The following is a 20705-nucleotide window of genomic DNA, read 5'->3' on the forward strand; positions in this document are numbered from 1 at the left end:
TAACATATGTCTTCTATGACCACTGCTCAAAAACAGACTGGTGGCATAGGGTATGCTTGGGGGGGATGCTGTACGATCAGAAGACACGGGTTCTGGTGGTGGCGGCACTTTCCCTGCCCTGACTTGGGCCCTCTGGACTGTGGGGCTGACGCAGCAGTGCTTGCTCGCTGGGAACCTGAGCCTCACCCCACCCCCCTCTCTTGCAGAACACTCAGCAGAGCAGGCGCAGCAGGTACTTCACCAGTCAGTGTTCATGTCCACGGGGTCAGCCCACCCTTTTCGGGACCTTCCCCTCAGCAGGGAGCAACACTGCAAGCTACTTCCAGGCGTGGCTGACATCCGGGCCAGCCAAGTGGCACGATGGACTGTGGATGAGGTGAGTGGAGCTGCTGGAGTCCCGGGCTGGGGTGTGCCTGCTGCTAAGAAATAGGCCGAAGGTGCCCACTGACCATTCTCTAATGTCTGGGACAGCACCCTTTTTCTCTTAGGCATTGTATCCGCCGTGTAAACTTTAAAACCCAAATTAGAGGGAGAAGCCAGGCATGGTTTTGAGGAGATGAGGAAAGCCCGCCACTTGCCCAGATAGTTTTGTGCCTCCCCTCCGCAGCCTTATTCCAGTGCCCCCCGAGCCCCAGAGCCATCAGCTGGGGCTAATTCAAGCAGAGAGGCTTAAGCCTCCAATTCCACATCACAGATTTAATTTGGGGAAGCACAAATGTGCAAGCATCTGAGGCTTGCATCCCAGCCACGTGTGCTCTGGGAGAGGTGCCCAGCCCAGGACATCCTGCACCTCAAGGATCTATTTGCCAGTTGCCCTGTGGTCTCGTGGGATCCAGGCACACTCATGGCAGAGAAGGGCCCTGCTGCAGGTTTGCGCATCTAAAGCTACAAGATGAGCAGACCCACCTGTGGTTCATTTATAAAGTATATTTGGTCACAACGTTATATGAGAAGCTGCACAGAGGGGACAAGTTGGATCAGATTTCAATATAAACATTCCTTACAATATTGATTATTTTACATTTTATCTTATTTTATTTAGAGACAGGGTCTTGCTCTGTTACCCAGGCTGGAGTGTAGTGGCATGATCATAGCTCACTGCAGCCTTGAACTCCTGGACTCAAGTGATCCTCCCACCTCAGCCTTTTGAGTAGCTGGGTCTATAAGCATGTGCCACTACACCTAGCTACTTTTGTTTGTTTTGTGGATACAGGGTCTCACTATGTTGCCCATGCTAGTCTCAAACTCCTGGCCTCAAACAATTCTCCCACCTCAGCCTCCCAAAGCACTGGGGTTATGTGCAGGAACCACCTTGCCTGGCTTCAATAATGGTTATTAATAAGGATCAGTTAAGCCCCATTGCTTTACAATAATGCTGTAGAAATGCTTCATATTTAAAGTGGTATTATTTAAGGAATGTACCACTTACCTGTAATTCCTTTTGATAAAGATACTGTTTTCACTAGTCAGGCCTTAAATTGTTTTTTAAAAGAAGGAAAACCCTGGGTCACTCTGAGGGCAAGATTAGAGCTACAGGCACAGTTAAATTAGACACACAATGTTCCTGGAGCACTTACTGCAGTCAACTTAATCTTGGTTTAAGCCCACCTTCCTAGCCTTGGGCCAAGGAACAGGCGGGCCAATGCCCACCCAGAAATTGGAGCCATTCATTTGAAGTGCCACCTTTTAAAGTAAGACTGAGAGTGTCTCCTCTGCCCTCTTTGTTGCTGGGCTCGTGGCCCCTGGCATCGTCACTGCCCTGCACAGAAGGATGCCCTGGGGAGAGCAGCGCCAGATCCCAGCCTCAGTTCCACTCCCACCTGCGTGTGCAGAGTGACAGAGTTCTGATCGTGAGGAATGTGGTGGAGAAGGCAGAATTCTGGGCATGTCTCTGCCCAGCTTACAACCATCCCTGGCTCCCCCTGGCACCCTTCACACTCTGTGAAGTCCTCCCTTCCGCCCTTGCCTGCCCTGCCATTCTTGCCCTCCCCTCCTGCCCCAGGGAGTCCTGCTGCCCCAGCCTGTTCTCATACTCACACAGTCCTGCCTTCTCCCACTCAGACCACTGCCAGCAGCAGTCTGGGGCTCCATGCTCTCTTCCACCTCCTGTGGATCCTCGGTCTGAGCCAGAGGTCACCTCTGGCAGGGCATCCACACTCTGGCCTGACCCCGCACTCACTTGGCATGACATCTGGAGAACCCCTCACTACACCCGGAACTTAGTAGACGCCCAGTAAATGTTTGTTGAATGAATGTTGAATGACAAGGAAATCAATTGTGGACTAAATTTTGAAACAAAAGTGGAATGTATCTAATCAGAAAAAAGAAGGGAAGCCATTTCAGTTGACGGGGAAACAGAGGAGGTTGCATGGAAGTGAGTTTCACAGACTTAGTGATGGCGGACACGCACCGCGCCCTGTGCAGTCATTAATCATGATAAACCAGCTATATGAATATAATGACAGTAAGGCAGATACTCACTTTCCCATTTTATTCATGGGGAAGTTGAGATACCCAGAGATGAAGTGACTTGCATCAGGCCACACAGTCAGAACCAGGCCATGAGCTGAATTCCTGCCCACCATGCTCACTGTGACCCCAGGCACAGAGGAAAGGGACCTAGAACCAGGGCCTGGTGTGGAAGGCCTCAGGGGCCGGGCAGAGGGTGTGCACAGCCCACAGTCTGCTGGACAGAGTCATTCTGGGTTCTTATGCGGAAAGTCACTTTGTGAAGATGGTGTTTCAGGAAGATGAGAATTGCAGAGATCTGTAGAGAGTAAAGTGAGAAGGGCGGAGGAGAAGGAGACACCCAGGAAGTGGAACCATCATGGCCTAGGTGGGCCGCTGCCAACCAAAGAACCCGGATTCAATAGACATTTCAAAGGCACAGGCAGTAGCACAGGGAGGTAGATTAGACATAGAAGAAGAAAAAGTGAGATGCACCAAATGCGATTCCATTTATAGTCTCGGCGCTAAACAGTTTAGTACTTGATTGGGGTAATAATATGTGAGAGCTGAAAGGCCCAAAGAGCTCATCTGAAAGAATGGGGAAAGAGTGTGCTATTAGAAGTGAAGTTTGGGGACAGAGTCCAGTTTGGGAGCAGGAGGATAACATGGTGACTTCATCACTGGACATGTGGCTCACGGTTAGCAGTCCCTGTGAATCACAGTGGTGGGTATAGAGATGTCCCAGTGGACATAAACTCAAGATGGGTGCCCTTAAAGGCTGCAGGCAGAGGGTACCAAGGGGCATTTCCCAAGGGTGTGAGTGTCCAGAGTTAGGGTGAGGATGGGTCGGCAGGGCCCCAGTTAGAAAGAGGGAAGAGGGGCTGCAAAGGGGCACTGACTTCCAGAGAGTCCCTGGATGCCAGGTGTCAGGGGAAGATGAAGCCAGAGCATGTGGTGCAGCAGGACAGGTGTCAGAGCTGGTCAGGTTTTGAGGCTGGGTTCGTGGAGTTGTGCCTCAAAGAATTTGGAAAAATTGTGTACAGTATATGTATTTTTAATGGATAAGGGCCAGAGATTTTGTTAACTTCTCAGGGTTGCCTTTATGCAATAAGAACAGACACCACTGTTAGGGACATTAGCAGTGACTAGGAAATGGGAGGGAGCTCTGATTGGACAGATTTCAAGTATGGCACTTAAGAGAAGCAAAATCACGAGATTGGGAGGTGATTCAAGGGAAGTAGCTGGTCTAGGTGAAAGTGTCATTAGGACAGGGAAGATCTCAGAAGGAAGACCAGAGAAAGAGAAGCTGTTAGGAAGATGAGAGCCCTGGTCCTTAGTTCTCTGTTGTGGGTACAGGTGGAATCTCAGCCCTTGCTGCTGGGAGAGGCCTTAGAACTTTTCTAGATTCAAAATATCAGCCATGGGAAAGGCTAAGTGCCTCGCATACAACGCTCCTGCTCCTGCTGCTTCCATAACCCTGACTTCCGTCAGGGATTCATTCCAGGGAAAACCATTTTCATGATTCCCTACTGTTGAGCATAACTTAGTCTTGCTGTCTCCCCAACTAGATGCCCTGAGGACAAGGACCACATCCTGAATTTCTTTCCATGTCCTCACACACTACAGCACATTTCCCAGTACCAACATAGGTCCTCAGGAATAATCTCTGATGGGTTGAAAATGGGGGCTTTATGATTGCTGTATTTGTGTCTTTGAAAATAAGGGAGCCACTCAGGGGCCCCCAGTGAGTACCTACCCACAGCAGAGTGTAGGGCTGCTTAGAGAAGGCACAGTAAAAATGATGAGCAGGGCAGCAATGATGTGAAAGGCAGTTCAGGGCTGAGCTGGACTGGTGGGGGCCTAGGGGTGCTTTTGTGCTTTGTCAGCACTGGGCGTTTCAGAGAGGAGCCTCCGCAGCCAGGGATGGGTGTGTTGGAATGAACTGGGCATCCCTCAGGAAGAGTTAACACGGGGTGTCTGTGGCAGAAGGTGAAGTGAAAGCACAGCCTCTTTGTCTGCCTTTCTGGCCCGGGAGGAAGACTCTCTGCTCTGCTAATGCCACCTGTGAAGAGAGGCCAGCGCAGGGCCTTTGTAACACTCCACAGAGCTGTGAGCCTCCTCTTAACTCCTTTGTTACTGTGGCTGTCTCTCCAAGAGCAGTGTTTTTCAAAGCGCAGGTAGGCTGTGAAGTCAACTTAGTGGTTATAAAACGAAAGACCAGACAAGATGAGAGCACATCATAGGTAATAAGGGTTGTTGCTTTGCTAAACTTTGGTGAGGGATGTGTGTGGGTGTGTGCACGTGGTAAGTTATGGAGATGTAAAGTATATGTCTTATTCTGGGTCATGAAAATACCCTGTACAAGAGCATAAGCTTTTATGAGTAGGGACTAGTATCGTTTCATATATTTTTATATCTTTTAATCTTTTGCTATCTTATTGCAAAGCATCTTGCACAGAAGAGGGTTTGACAAATGTTCGAGTGAGTAAATGAGTTCATGAATGAATAGGCAGGTGGGTTTTAGGTAGTCTGTTCCCTGATTCTGCCAGGTATATATGTCTAGGCACACGGAGGCAGGCAGGGCATGATATGTGGTGTGTTCATTTACCACCCTAGGTATGACTCAGGTAAGCCTGGTGCGCGTATGGGTACTTTTATTTCTCTTATTAAAAAATACTTCTTAAAGCACCACATATAAATTGCTCTAGCCTCAACCAAGTGCTCCCTAAATGTTCATTAACTTTAAAAGATGGCAGTCACTTTAAAAGCAGCCTTTACACAGGAAGGGGTGCTTTTGAAAAATTCAGGGTACTGCTAACTAAGCAGAGCAGCCTTATACAATTGAACCCTTAAAAAAAAAAAAGGGCAAATAAACTCTGCGGTTAAAAAATGAGACCCAGGCTGGAAACATGGTCCCCAGTGGACGATTAGCCAGTATAGTCAGGCACATATCTACAGGCTCAGCGAGATAGAGAACACCAGCATTTGGAAAGATTTAAAGCAGCAGCAGACCCACGGAAGAACACGAGGCCTGCTGAGCTCCAGCGACGATGCCAGGGAAAGTAGGTCGTGGGGGAAGTGAGGTCGGCTGGCGGGATGGGCTCCTCTCAGAGCCTGGGCAGTGTCATCCCTCCCAGTTTCCCCAAACTGCTGTCTCATACTTAGAATTAACTTTCTCAGTGTCCTTCCAAAACAAAGCAGGGATTTTAGCTGTAGGACACTGTGTGCCTGCGAATGTGGGAAGTGCTGGTGTGTCAGTGGTCACAGCACTGTGGGGGGCACTTCCCAGAGTCAAGACCAAGGGGAGACACCCGGGTGGCAGCCCCCCACACCACCAGGCGCTGCCCAGAGCCAAAGCCAAGGCCCAGGCCACCCACTGGGCTCCAACAGTGTGATCACCCCCTTTGAAAAAGCAGGTGACCCCACTGCTATGACTTCTATGGGTGCAGGGCAAGTGGATGGTCATTTTGTCTTTCGCAGAGGTCATGCGCCTCTGGACAGCTGTCCACATTTTCCACAAATGTGAAGAAAAAATGTCTCTCTTTTAATGGGAGAATGAGAGGGAAACTTCTTGATATTACTCTATTCTATGCTAAAACTCACCGCTTTCACTGAGAAAATCTGTAGCAAAACTTTCTATGAAAGCTCAAAATACAATTTATTTGTAGGGGAAGTAATCACCGACTAATAATACTGAATCAAGGCCTTTGCATATTTTAAAATTCTTGGCCAGAGAAGTCTGCTTAATAGAGTTCATGGAACTTGTTCCTTATTTTGGAAAAAGAAAAGATAAACTGAATCGAATGGGAATCTCTTTCCAAAATGGCAGAGCCTTTCGGAGGAGTGTGAAGCTGAGGAGGGTGGCCAGGTGGAGGATGAGGTGGAGGCGGCAGGTGCTGCTTGCAGGCCAGGCAGAGGCCACCTCCGGGCCGGGCCGCTTCTGCTCTGTTGATGCTTTGGTTTAACACGTTATTTATTTCCTTTAAAAAAATCCAATTTACCTTTCATACATTGACAATGATTTCTTGGCCAATGATACTGAGAAGGAAGACTGTGGTCTTTTTTTTGTTTGTCCAGAAAAGGACAGTTTAACATAGGCAAACCGTCAAAGCAACTTGCAACACTTCTGCTGTGAACGGTCCTTTAAACAAGTATGGAAAAGAGACCATGTTTCTAACCAACCACTCCTTTCCCCTAGCAGTGGGGAAACCACTGTCCCTGTGCTGATGTGCCTTTCCCACTGCAGTGAGTGATTGACATCCGACAAAACGTGGTTCCTTAGCTAGTTACTGGTCCCTCTTCTCTATTATTTCCTCCTGCGACACTCAGCCCTCCTTCCTGTGAAAAAGTGAGCCCAGCAGAAGAACTGCGGCAATGTTGCCCCCAGGGGCATTTGGCAACATCTGGGCATATTTTTGGTTGTTAGAACTGGGAAGGGGGCTTTGCTACTGGCACCTTGTGAGTAAAGGGCAGGGATGCCGTTAAACATCCCACAACACCCAGGCCAGCCCTCACAGCAAAAAGTTACCTGGCCCAAGGTGTCAGTATTGAGGTTGAGGAACGTGGCTTTACAGCATTCTCCTGTGCTCATCTTTGATTCCTGCCCTGCCTAGCCCTGAGGCTCAGCACGAGTCCGTCCAGACCCTGCTGGACCATTCCTCTAGCTTCCCTGCAGTGCTGTGGTTCTCGGCCGTCAGTGCACACTGGAACCAACGGGGAAGCTCTAAAAATATCTACGCAGTGCTTGGACCCAATCCAACTCCATTAATTTATCATCTGTGTGGCATGAAGCCTGGACTACAGTCAGCGTGAAAGCTCTGCCGAGGATTCCAGTGTCCTGCCAGGGTGGAGTGCCGGGGCTCAGGGCTCCCCGCTGCTGTGGAGGAAGTACAGGCCCACACCTGGAACCACGCAGCCCTCCCCGCTTCCCGCCACTCCCTGTCTACTCCTCAGCTCAGTCAAACTGCACTCCTCCAGCTCCTCACACCCGCCCTTTGGCCCTGTGCTGTCCTGCTTTGCGGTTTGCTCCTGGGATTCTCTATGCCTAGAATTCTTCCCCCGCCCATCCACCCCAAATCACCATGGTGGAAATACTGTGCATCCAACAGTAACTCTCTCATGGTCCTCCTTCTTCCTGATGTCCTTCCTGAAGTCCCACCTAAGACTTGTGGAGTCCCTTCCTAACACCCATAGCCTTCCTACCTTTCTCAAGGGTGTTAGCACATTTGACCACATGTTGTAGTGAGTGATAAGCTTTCATGTCCTCCCTGTTCCCCTCAATCCTCCCACCACTAATCAAATCAACTCATTGAACATTCAAGCACAACAAGCTCCCAGGGCAGCTCTTCTAGCAGCCGCATGAGGCCTCACACACAGGCAGGGTTGGAGTATATATGACCAGCAGAGTGGTCTGGGGAATGACGGAGCCAGGCCACTCTCCATGTCCTGGGCCCTAGCCACCTGCCACCAACAGCACCGCCACTGCCATCACCTGCCCCAGTTGCCCTGTCTCTGCAGCTTGACCAGTGGCATTCCATAGCTTTCATTAGCTCCCAGCAAATACTGAGCACATGCTCTACATGCTTCCTTCTCACCTAGAACAAGAAAACTGTATTAGCCCACCAAACAGACTTGGCTTCCTCTGCCTGAATTGCCAGTGTCAGGTTCTCAGGTGAATTCGCTCATAATACTGAGAGCCTGGGCCAGCATAGGTACTCACTAGCACAGATGCTCCGGGGGCTTGGAGGTGAACTTGCATGACAGCAGTATGGCTGGTGTGGAACTTTTTTTTTTTTTTAAATCCTTATCGCTCCAAACTTTATATGAAGATTGTAAAACAACTCAAGAATATATTTGCAGCGCCAGGGGTGAGTAAAGCAGACATGGACATGCAGATCACCCCTAAAAAGAAGATATTCTGAACTCTTCACATTTGCACTGACTAAATATAGCTGTGAGACCACAGGGGACAGAGTTCAGGAGGGGCACAGGTGTCCAGCCCTAGGGTACGCCCTGTGGGAGTTGGCCCTTACTGCTCTGTCACCTGGGATCAGCAAACACCTGGTGCTATCTCCTGCACCATCAGGGGCAGCATCGGCCGACTTCTGGAGAGGCTGGGAGGGAGCCTGTGCTCACAGAGCTCTCTGAGGGTGGGACGTGTTGACACACTGCACTCTCCAGCCTCGAGAACCTTCCCCATGAAACCAGGGAGAGGAGAAGGGCCAGCACCCACAATTCGGTTGACACAAGAAGCAGAGAGCCAAAAAGAACAAAACAAACAAGACAGTTCCCCTAGAAGTATCACCTCCTGAGATTACATTTACTGTTGCACTCCAGCCTGCCTTTCATCCCCTGCTGCGACAGGACTGGAGTTAGGCAGTAGTGCAGACCACCCAGTGTCATTTCCGATGTTGGGAGTCTACCCTTTATCATGATTGTTCAATCAGCTTCCCAAAGGTACCTATTAGGAACACTCGGTGGCTTCCTGAGCTGATAGCCAGATCTTTGTCTGAGCTCTCTCTTGTTAAAAGGATATTTGGGGGCATGTGGGGGCATGTGGGGCATGGTGAGGGTGGGAAGTTGAAATGAAGAGACTGATTCTCCAAAACGTAGGGCCTAGAGATAGCAAACCTGAATTCCAAAATGTCTCTGCTGCTTCCCAACCGCATGTGGCCCTGGGGAAGTCTGAACCTCTTTGGGCTTCAGCTTCATCATTTATGTGGGAATTCAGCTCCGCACAGATTCTCTGATCGCCTGTGGTTCACCAGGCTCCAGGTGAGCAACTGGGCCACAGAGATGAGTAGGAGAAGGCCTTGCCTTTGGGTCTGCCTTTTAAAGGCAAGTGGGCAGGTCCTCACTCCTGCCTGCTGCTGTGATAACTGCTGCACAAGTCCACTGGCCTCGCCCTCACTGACCCCACAGGGGAGTCAGGAGAATCAGATACAGAAGCTTGCAGAATGCCAGAGCTTCACATATGGAGGCTGTTACTGTCATCATTATAACCATAACCCTATGCAGGTCAGACCAGTAATAAGAGGACAGAAAAAATACTGGGGGCTGGTCTAATTTCTCAGTTGACAAATGCTAATGCAACTTGATAGATACTATTTAATTCCCAAGTGTTTGAGAGACTTTAAGTATATTTTACTTAAATGTTGGATTCCTACAACCCCAAAATTATTTCAGGTGCATGTATTAAATTAGGCTTTTCATCTTGCACTATAGGTGGCTGAGTTTGTACAGTCTCTTCTGGGCTGTGAAGAACATGCCAAGTGCTTTAAGAAAGAGGTAAGAAATACGTATATATATATATACTTCTAGACCCAGACGTGTTTTGTTATGATTTACTTAAGTGTAAATAAGTACAATTTGGGGCAGCAAGAGAAAGGAGATCCAGCAGGAATAGAGCCCAATTCTGCAGTGTGAGACCAAGCAGGGTCAGTCTCTGCCTTCAGCCCTCTTATATTTTGCTAGGTTTTGTTGCAGAATGCCATGGTGCTTGGTGCATACAGCATGCTCAGTACATATACTGTTTGCTGGAAGAGTAAATGAACAAGATAATTAATTATTACCTATCGGTGTCATGAGGCCTCTCCATTGGTGGCTTGAAGCCATTTGGGGGAAGGCAGGAATCCTCCTTTGGGATTGCACCTGGGAAAGAGGAGATTTGTTTACTCCAAAGTCAGCATGGGACCCTCCTACCTATCCCTGCCCTGCATTTGCTTCCAGAGAAACCCCAAATCCTTCTACGGGGTTTCTATCTTCTGCCCCGTCTTGGTTGGGAACATACTGAATTGCTTCGCATATTTCCTGGAATTAGTATCCATAGCTACAGGAGCCCTGGAAGAGACTGGACCAGCTACAGAATGATGCACATACTAATCCCACTGATGGTGTATCAGGGGCTTGCCACGTGCCAGGTGCGGTGCTAAGCATTTTACAACCATTGTCCTTTGATCCTCGTGACAACTGTACAATGGCAGCTTACCGATGAAGAAGCTCAGGCCCAGGAAGGTTAGGCAGAGCAAGAAAAGGGCAGAGTCGGATTCCAACTCATATCCATCTGAGAGCTCAGAGCCTCCGTTGTTGCTCTGGAACTCTCCAAGAAAACCACCCTCGTAGAAACTGAAAGGCAGTACACACCTCTCCCTCTCTCAGGTTCAGAGCATGCATGGGTTAAGGGAAGTGCTCACTGAGTTTTGGGTTCTGGACCCCTCCAAGCACAGTAGAGGAACTCAGCATCAAGGTCAGATGGTCTCAGTCTGGGTAGCTGCTACATGTGGGTTCGCCTGGCTCTGCCTGAGCTCAGCATGGCTTGGGCATAGTTGGCCACGCTTACACATACAGTCCACTCTGCAGGTCATGATGCCCAAGGCCCTCCTTGTCCTCAAGTCTGTCCACGTAGGGGAAGAGGGAGTGGCTCTTTGCAGGCTGACTTGCTTATATTTGGCACTCACTGACCAGAACTGTCACTTTAGGCAAATTGCTGAACCCCTTTTATCCCTCCTCCCTGAAACACAGATTTACTAGAGGGGCCCTTAAAGATTAGGAAGATCATGTTTGAAGCACTGAGCCCTGTTCTTGTCCCAAAGTAGGGGCTTAATAAAGGCAGCAGTATGCAGCAGAGGGTCTCCTCTGGGCTCCAACAAGCCCTGCCAGAAATCCCAACTTTGCCCCTTAGAAGCTGTGTGAGCTTGGGCAAGTCATTAAGCTTGCAATTCCAGGTTTCCTCTCCTATATTACAGGGTTATCAGGAGGATCAAACCCGTATAATAGATTATTATAGCTCCATAAATGTTAGCTGTTATCATCACCATCATGACCTTATTCTTAGGACCTTATATTTGGACAGTGATTTTTGCCTGAAAATGCTGGACCTGGCCAGGCACGGTGGCTCAAGCCTGTAATCCCCCAGCACTTTGGGAGGCCGAGACGGGTGGATCACGAGGTCAGGAGATCGAGACCATCCTGGCTAACACGGTGAAACCCCGTCTCTACTAAAACTACAAAAAACTAGCCGGGCGACGTGGCGGCGCCTGTAGTCCCAGCTACCTGGGAGGCTGAGACAGGAGAATGGCATAAACCCGGGAGGCGGAGCTTGCAGTGAGCTGAGAGCCGGCCACAGCACAGCACTCCAGCCTGGGTGACAGAGCGAGACTCCGTCTCAAAAAAAAAAAAAAAAAAAAAAAAAAAAAAAAAGAAAATGCTGGACCTGAGCCAGGTCAGGGTATGGATGTAGGCTCATTCTCTCTCCTCTGCCTTGGGGAAAATGCCTTTTCCGAGGGGAAAAGTGCTTCCTCCTCTAGATGGATGAATGCCCTTATCAGACAATATATCATAAATGCAGCAGAAAGGTTTTAAAAACATTTTTTAAATGTTAAAACTTTAAAACCCTACCCGCTCGGGTCCCAGGGTAATTCTATCAGTGAGAGCATTGACACTACAGGAATTCTTCTTCTCCTTCTCCCTTCTCCTCCCCCCCTTTCCCCCTCCCCCTCTCCTTCCTCTTCATCTCGTCTTCCTTCCCCTCCTCTTCGTTTCTTCTTCTTCGCTTCTTCTTTTCTTCTTCCTCCTCTCCTCCTCCTCCCTTCTCTCCTCCTCCTCCTCCTCCTCCCTCCTCCTCTTCCTCCTCTTCTTCTTCTTCTTCTTCTTCTTCTTCTTCTTCTTCTTCTTCTTCTTCCTCTTCCTCTTCTTCTTCTTCATTCTTCTTCCTTTTTTTTCTGAGGTGGAGTCTTGATCTGTTGCCCAGGCTGGAATGCAGTGGGACAATCTTGTCTTACTGCAACCTCTGCCTCCCGAGTTCAAGCAATTCTCCTGCCTGAGTAGCTGGGACTACAGGCGCGTGCCACCATGCCTGGCTAATTTTTGTATTTTCAGTAGAGATAGGGGCGTCTCACCATGTTGGCCAGACTGCTCTCAAACTTGTGACCTCAATTGATCTGCCCACCTCGGCCTCCAAAGTGCTGGGATTACAGGCATGAGGCACCACAACTGGCTTGGGTTTGTATTATTAAATTTGAAAAGGTTTAGAACCACAGTGCTAAGTTCGTGGAAGAGTGTTTCCATAGGAAACCATCCCATTCCTGCCTTCTTGGTTCTGGAGCTAGGAATCATCTGAGGTAGGCTGTGTCAATCAGCGATGCTGCAGCAGTCTCAGGTGTCATGCTGAGGTCACTGGGACATCCAGAAGCTGGGGAAAGCAACCTACACAGTGGCCACTGCCATCCTGTGAGTCTCGGGGAAGCTATTATAGTTCATGCTGTAATATCTTTTTAATTTAAAAATATTTAATTGTCAAAACAAGATTGAATGTATTCAAGGTGTATAATGTGATGATTTGATATACATATACAATGTGTGATGATTACCAAAGTCAAGTTAACTCTTTCCGTTACCGCCCATGCCATATATCAGAGCCCCAGATCTTATTCATCTTGAGCCAAAAATCATTCTGTGCAAGTTTTGAAATATATTTTCAGGGTTTAATAAATAAAACGTTTATTTTGTATGTATTTTTGCTTATACTGGTATGTATTCTTTAAAAAATTTAAATACAGGAAAGTTGAAAGGATTAAATAAAAACTAACCACTATTCTACCATCCAAAGATAATTTCTGTTAACATTTGGTATAAAGACTTCAAATATTTTAAATATGCATATGTATACATCCAGCCATGCATATTTAATTGTACAAAGTAAAACAGAATTTTTTCTCTATCATATACCATGTTCTGTTGTTTACTCATCTACAAAAAAAAAAAATCCTAAATCATTAAATGTTTCATAGAGACTTGATTTTGGGTGACTGCATAGTAGCCCACTCTGACTATAGTATTATTTATTTCTGCTATTATTGGGAACACTGGGTTGCTTTCAAGATTTCAGTATTATAAATAATACTAGAGTATACACATTGCACATTATTCTCTTGGGAAAAATTCCTGGGGATTTACTTGGTTTTAAGGCTCTTGATACAAATTCAAGCCAACCTTTTAAAAACACAACAATAGAAACTTAGCCTAGGAACAGATCATGTATATTGAGTTCGTATTTAACACAGTGAGCTCCTTTTAAATTTAACTTCAAATTTCTAGAAGAAAGGACTGAAGTGGAGCAATGGTTGTAACTAAGCCAAGTGAGAGCTACTGTCATTCTCTCTTACTGGTGAGCTCAACACGGAGGCTATGACGGGTTCCGCGTCACACTCAGAACCTAAGTGTTACTGGTGAGTAAACAGGCTTCCGTGACAAAACATTTTTGTGTCTATTTATGTATTTGCAGCAGATCGATGGCAAAGCCTTCCTGCTTCTGACACAGACAGACATTGTCAAAGTGATGAAGATCAAACTGGGCCCAGCACTGAAGATTTACAACTCTATCCTGATGTTCAGGAATTCCCAGGACCTCCCTGAAGAAGATACTGTCTCAGGCCAAGAAGTCAAGGGATGATTGCGCTCCCTGAACTTCCTCTGGCACCAGGACCTGCGCTCTTTCAGCAATAAAAGTGGAGCACATTAACTTGATGTGAATGTCCAATGGCCATATCCACATTGAATCTGGACTTTTTAAAGTGTCTGTGATTTGTTTATATGTTTAGAGGATTTTGATGACTGGCCCAGTGCCAATGATTCAGAGGCTTAGGCCCATCTGTGGGTTTGGTTTATGAACACTGTTATCTTTGGTGGGATCCGTTCAGCTCTAATGTGTTTGCAAGACAGACCAAAGAAGCCCACACATCCACCTTTATTCTTCTCCGTCACCAGAAAAGAAACCATTTTCCATTTACAAGCATAACACTCTCAAGTGGAAAATTTTAGAAAAGCAGTGTTCATGAAAACATTGTTAATGATTTTACCAGAACAACATCGAGCTTGGCTCAGATCTGCCATGGAGCACAGCTAGTCTAAGACCTAGAGGCCTGGTGCTTTCAAAAGACTTCATGTGAGATTTTTGTGTACTTTACTCAGGAAAGTGTGAATCTCTAAAAAATAATAATAATAAGCACATGTTTTCATGATTCATTAATTTTCCTTTTTGTTCCATTATCCATTTCTTGGTTGTGCTCCCAAGGTTCTCTGGAGCCTCCACAAAGGAGTGTGACCAGGATTAACAAGAGGACGGCGAGGTGGGCACTTCCAAAAGCTGGAGAGACCCTTCTGAGGACCCTCCACCATCAGCGGGGCCTCAGGGGACCCTGTCCTAACACTGGTGTGGCTGGTGGGCCAGACCTTCACCTGCACAGAACTCCTCCCTGCTCCCACTCTGAAGGACATTTCAGGATTGACTGATTTCCACTGCGGTCTGCCAGAACCCCTGTCATAAGGAGCTGTGTTATATTACATCTGGGGCTGTGTGCATCTTTACAAACGGTGACACACTGTTCAAAGGGAAGATCTCTAAAGTAGGGAGCGTGGTACTTATTCTTTGTTTGAAACATTCCGATTTGTTGTCAGGCTTTATTTGTTCTTTGTAAGTGATTGTATCTGAGGCTTAAATTGTGTGGAATCAGTCCCACGGTTTTGAAAGACAAGTACCTCTTTTCTGACACTTGTTACTACTTTTACAGGTAGGAACAGCTATAAATGCTCTCCCGGAAGTGGAGAGTCACCATTTGTGGGTGGAGAGAAAGAGGGAATAGATTCTAAAAAGAGGTTCTATGTCCACTTGCTTCATTAAGAATGTTAAGGTTTAAGAAAGTTGATTCTGCTTGGAGAATTTCTCAAGCTTTACATTTTTTTTTTTCACTGAAGAAAATAAACTCTAAGATGTATGCATATATAACATTTCTTTAGATCCTTACCTAAATGAAATTTTAATATATTATTGGTTGATGTAAATTTTGTTTCTGTGGAGTTTTGTTTTTTGTTTTGCTTTTTGTAGACTGCCATGTGCAATTAAAATTCCTGCTTCTGCCATGTTAAAATTTTAATATATTTTAAATGATAATAAACAGAGAAAACAAAATTTATACCTCACTACCTTAATGCATATGTTGTTGTGACCTGTGCCCATGCCACAGCATGGAGTCTGTTTTTTTGTTAGCCATGGAAGAACAGAGGTAACTCTGCCCACATTAGCTAGCAAGGAAGTCATCCCAAGAGTGCTATCTTTCTTGGGATATATTTCCCAAGGAAAGCATAATTTGAGAGATTAAATGGGAGTTTTTAAAATGAATAAGAACCTCAAAATTGCTTATTGTATATGTTCCATGGAAGACCTGAGATATGTTGTTCGTATATCTAACACATGTCATTTCAACAGAAGGGCCTCGGACAGGTTGGATAGTACCAAGTCAAATGGAGTTGAACTATTGTGCTCCTAGGAGACAGTGTGATCAGACAGAAAGGGGTTGATCCAGGTATCTAGCTGCCTGCCAGACACCCCCACATTGTCACTCAGGCACCTCAACCTTGAGGTCAACAGGAAGCTTTGATCCCTCCATTCTAATACTCCTCCCCAAGTGAACGACGCCATCAGCAGAGCAGTTGCTCAAGTCAGCCTGGAAACTCAAATCGCCTGCCTTTTTTGTCCTTTCTGTGGTAGAATTCATCTTATACCAACACAAAATCACTGGAGTTAGAAGGAGATGTGCAGTCAGCACTGGAGAGCTGGCCCAGGCAGGCCCTGGCACATTGCAGACACCACACCCCAGCCAGTGCCCACCTTTTGGGCATCTTCTGTTCCTGTTCACATCCAGGCTGGATTTGCACTGAGCTTCTTTATTTCTCCAAACTCATCCTGCTCCCAGGCTCCACTTTGTATTCGTGGGTCCTCTGCCTGAGGCCATCTCACCCCTCCTTTTCCCACTTCTCAGTAGTCTTTCTGGACTCCATCACTCTTGGGTTCCTGACTCACTTAAGAGCCCCACAGCAGGCTGCGCCTCCCTGTTGCATTGCTGTTCACTATTGTTATTACTTGTCCCTCATCCTTAGCCTAGAAGATCTGCAGGGACAAAGACTGGGTCTGGCATGCCCATCATTTATTCTAAGCACCTAGCATAGGATCTAGCACTTACTTGGCACACAGTATGTGATCTGTTGTATCAGTGAACAAAGTGAGCCTACCCAACTCAATGCAAATCCCAGCCCTGCAGCCTCCTAAATAGGTGTAACCTCTCTATAAATAAGAAAATAATACCTTCTCCAGGGCTTTTTAACATTTTATTTTGGGGATGTCTGCATGGATGTGAGTGTAAACAGCACATATAAGGCGCTGACACCTGACAGCAGCCATTAAATAGGCGTGAGGAAAACAGGAACAACAATCCATTCCTTTAAGTCAACAGAAGACCAAACTTCCAGGAATCTCCTGGAACAAACCCCTTAAGTTTTGCATCAAGCCTGACACAGCCTTCAAGGACCCCGCAGGGCCCACTCTTCTAGGTGTGACTTATGTTTGGAGGAGCCCCTGGGGTGCCGTCAAGGGGCCCCAACTGCCTTGGACCAGCTGCATCCAGCTTCCTCCACCCAGCTCCCTTCCCCCTCTCCTGACGCTCTGCAGGAAGTTTGCAACATAAGAGTTGAGATTGTTCACTCTGCCAGGAGGACCCCCACCACTGTCAGGGGCCAAGCAGCACCTGGAAATGGCACAGGTGGCTTGAAGACCTTGCTGCTCTTGGGCACAGCCTTAGCCTCTGACTCTGCTCCTCTTTTCCTGATCCCCCTGGAATGTGAATTGAGTCAGGGACAAAGGAAAAAATTATCAACAGGGCTTCAAGAAATACAAACTTCCAGGTTATTAGAAAGAGTTCCCCCCAAGGACCATTTGTACATCACAATCATAAGTACACACCATGATGCTGGAAATTAGATCATTAGCATGAATCCTAAGGGAGCTTAGGACTTCTGAGACTAGAGTCTTTGAAAGCCTGTAATTTTAGATAACTCTTGCAGAAAGAAAAAATAAATTTCTCTCACTTCCAACAGCCCTAGGATATTTTAAAAAAATCTATCATTCACAATCTTTGAACACCACTTCTCCCCTGTGATTAGAATTCCTGACCTTGTAGAACCCACGTACCAAAGCATTTCTAAGAGTGACAGCAAAAGAGACTGACTCCTTGTTAACACAGGATTCCAAGTCATGACAGCTTTCTTTTGCTGAGCACTGACTTTCAAATACACCTGGGATTTCTTGGGCAAGTCATCTTTGTCCAAAGAATCTCCATCTTTTGAGTAAGAGTTGGAGGCAGTGAAGGATCGTGGAAAGTGCTGGGGTTTGGAGTGAGGCCCAGGGTTGAACCCTGAGTTCTACACATTGTCTTGATGTAGAAGTCAGTCTTAACCACCCAACACATGACTGACTTGCCACATTTACTTATTTCTTTTGGAATGTTGAACTTTGCTTCATTTAAGGAATATTCAGTTTGTCTCTCCAGTTCCTAAGGCTGAAGAATGTGTTTGTGACTATGAAGTGTTTCTATGAATATATTCTTAATATTTGAGAATATATTCTTTGTGAATATTTTCTCTTATAAATATTCCTCTTAAAAACATTCTTATAAATATATTCATGAAGAATATAATTGTTAATTGATTCTTAAATATTTAGAATTCTTATATATTCTTCCTATGGGTAAATATATTAGTGAATAATACATTCATAAGATATCTTTCTTCAAAAATACATTCTTGCTAAACTCCCTCAGTCTCTGTCTCTCTCCACCCTTCAGTTTCCAGCTGCAACAGGAGCTGGGACAGCTCAATGTCTCTACATTGATGCTGTGAAGACAAAACAAAAACTGGTTAACTGAAACTCAAAGAGTTCCCAAGCAAATCTGCTGACTGAGTTAACAAGTAAATCTGCTGACTGAGCCATTTGGTGAATTGGCGATCAACAATTTAGTTTCTCAGTGAAATTTCCTGTTTTCAAGTCTTTGCACCATATATTCCTTTCAGGCAGACAATGGACTTTGAATCTAGTGATGAATAAAACATACCCCTGCCTGACAGGCTGGGATGCACAGGTGTGTCCAGAGGGCAGTCAGGAGGCTATGAAGGCTCAGTTCTTGAATGATGAGAGCAGAGGACCAAGCCAGCATGCTAACAGCAGGTGTCTGCCTCCCTTGGGCCCACAGTGTGCTGAGGGACAAAGCTGCAGATATCCCAATCACTGATGCCGGCACACAGGAATGACAGGGAAATGGAGACAGATCAGGGAGAAGGGTGGCAGGGTAATAAAGTTTAAGAACAACCTTTAAAAGGAAATGAAAAGCAAAAAGTGGCAGAAATGGGACTTTGAGTTTAAAATACTGAGTTTCTTTTTCTCCAAACAGTTCTATTTCATGGGATCAGACTAGTTGCTTTCTGCTATGTTTTGCCTACAAGGCAATACCCATCAATTCCTCTTTTACTTCCATTTGAAATTAGACTATGTTCCCTTTGATTTAGGAATCTAGGCATCAAGGCAATTTGACGCATGAAGAACACAAAGTGCTGAGAAATCCCGGGTTAAACCTAGATATTCCTACAATACACTGAACTGCAATCACTGAACTGCAGTTAATGGCTGTTGTATTAAATATGCATAGGGATTATTTCGATATGCAGGAGGCTGTATTTTACTGTGAAATGCTGGGGTCTGAAAAGTCTTTCAGTAGGAAAAAAAATCAAGAATTATTAGGTAATATTAACTCCGTTTCATTTAAAAAAATAAACAAGGTGTTTTTACAGGATCTCTACCTGAAAACGCACAGGTGTCTCCACCAGCTAGTTGTGTGCATAGGTCAGATTTGTGTGGCATCTGGCTTCCTTGGAGGCAGCTGTTTATAAATTGTTTCATGATTTGAGGTTAGGATCTTCTCTGATAATTTGCCTCAGAAGGGAGTGAAGGTTTTGTTTTGTTTTGCTTCCAAGAAGAAGCAATTTGAATTAAATGTGGTCTGGCTTCTCCAACAAGAGTCAACAAGCCAGTCAAAATTGCTTTATTAAAGAAAACTCACTCAGACAGGTTACTTGCTGTTGGTAATTGAATTCTTCTTTCATTCATTTTTTTTTCAACCAATTTGCAAAGTTATCCTCCAGAGCTGCCAGCTTTTCTTTAAAAAAAAATTTTAAACGTCTTTCACAAGCTCCTGTTAACTATCAGTTTAAAACCAGACGTTATCCTTCCAAGACCTTCAAATAGATTTAGCCCTGTGTCTTTTAGGCTGGGAAAATTAAATACAAGAATAGAAGAAAAAATATCGTCAACGTACATCCATATTGATTCTGAAATTTCCTTCAAACACATCAGCAAATCCATCTGAACAGATGCCCCATCTGCCCATTGTGGAAACGGTTAAATTCATTCATTCAGCAAATACTTATTGCGAGCCCACTGTATGCCACGGTCTGTCAGCATTTGGGATATATCTGTCAACAAATCACATAAAAATCCCTCCTTTCATAAAGCTTAAATTCAAGTGGGTGGAGATGGAGAATAAATAATAAGCCTAAAAATATGAGGATGAATAGAGGAAGAATAAACATGGCCTTATGTAATGAGGATAGGACCTTACCGGTCCACAGATCTCATAGAAAATATGGTCAGGTGGTGCTGTTCAGTGCAACCCCTTGGCGTCTAGGTTTGTGATTCACACGCACGTAACTGCACATGCCCGGATGTTGCTGTGGTTCTCTCTAGGTCTTGTGCATGCCCTGCTGTTGTAAACTGTGGAGATGTTCTCCTATCTCCCCAGAGGGCCTAGAACAATCCTTCACACAGAGGTGCCTCTCAGCACATGTTGCTAACCAACTGGCTCATTGGTGTGAATATTATTATTTTTATTTATTTATTTTTGAGACGGAGTCTCGCTCTGTCGCCCAGGCTGGAGCGCAGTGGCCGGATCTCAGCTCACTGCAAGCTCCGCCTCCCGGGCTCACGCCATTCTCCTGCCTCAGCCTCCCGAGTAGCTGGGACTACAAGCGCCGCCACCTCGCCCGGCTAATTTTTTGTGCTTTTAGTAGAGACGGGGTTTCCCCGTGTTAGCCAGGAGGGTCTCAATCTTCTGACCTCGTGATCTGCCCTCCTCAGCCTCCCAAAGTGCTGGGATTACAGGCATGAGCCACCGCAGTTGGCCCTGGAGTGAATATTATTTTAAATACCAGTTTGAATGTTAGCAATTAAGCAACCTGTTAACCTGGAAATTTCTAGATCTTTTTCCTCTTGGACTGTAAGTAGTAATTAACAAGAAGTAATCAGACAGACTTCTAATGTGATTAAAATTGTCATCAGGCAGGTAATTTTAAATACTGCCATGCTTCAAACACAGACTCGT

General features: G+C 46.0%; 1 protein-coding gene across 1 annotated transcript in view; it reads left to right on the plus strand.

Annotated features, from left to right (window-relative positions):
* The window catches only part of L3MBTL4 (L3MBTL histone methyl-lysine binding protein 4), a 231022-nt gene extending 215599 nt beyond the window's left edge, over positions 1-15423 (plus strand). Inside the window, exons 8-10 of the mRNA XM_017867900.1 lie at positions 207-376; positions 9673-9735; positions 13730-15423. Coding sequence (XP_017723389.1) covers positions 207-376; positions 9673-9735; positions 13730-13897 — 401 coding nt within the window. The 3' untranslated portion in view covers positions 13898-15423. The remainder of the gene's footprint in view (positions 1-206; positions 377-9672; positions 9736-13729) is intronic.
* Positions 15424-20705: the final 5282 nt, after the last annotated feature.

This window comes from Rhinopithecus bieti, unplaced genomic scaffold (genome assembly GCF_001698545.2).
Source record: "Rhinopithecus bieti isolate Rb0 unplaced genomic scaffold, ASM169854v2 scaffold_3856, whole genome shotgun sequence".
Classification (NCBI taxonomy): domain Eukaryota; kingdom Metazoa; phylum Chordata; class Mammalia; order Primates; family Cercopithecidae; genus Rhinopithecus; species Rhinopithecus bieti.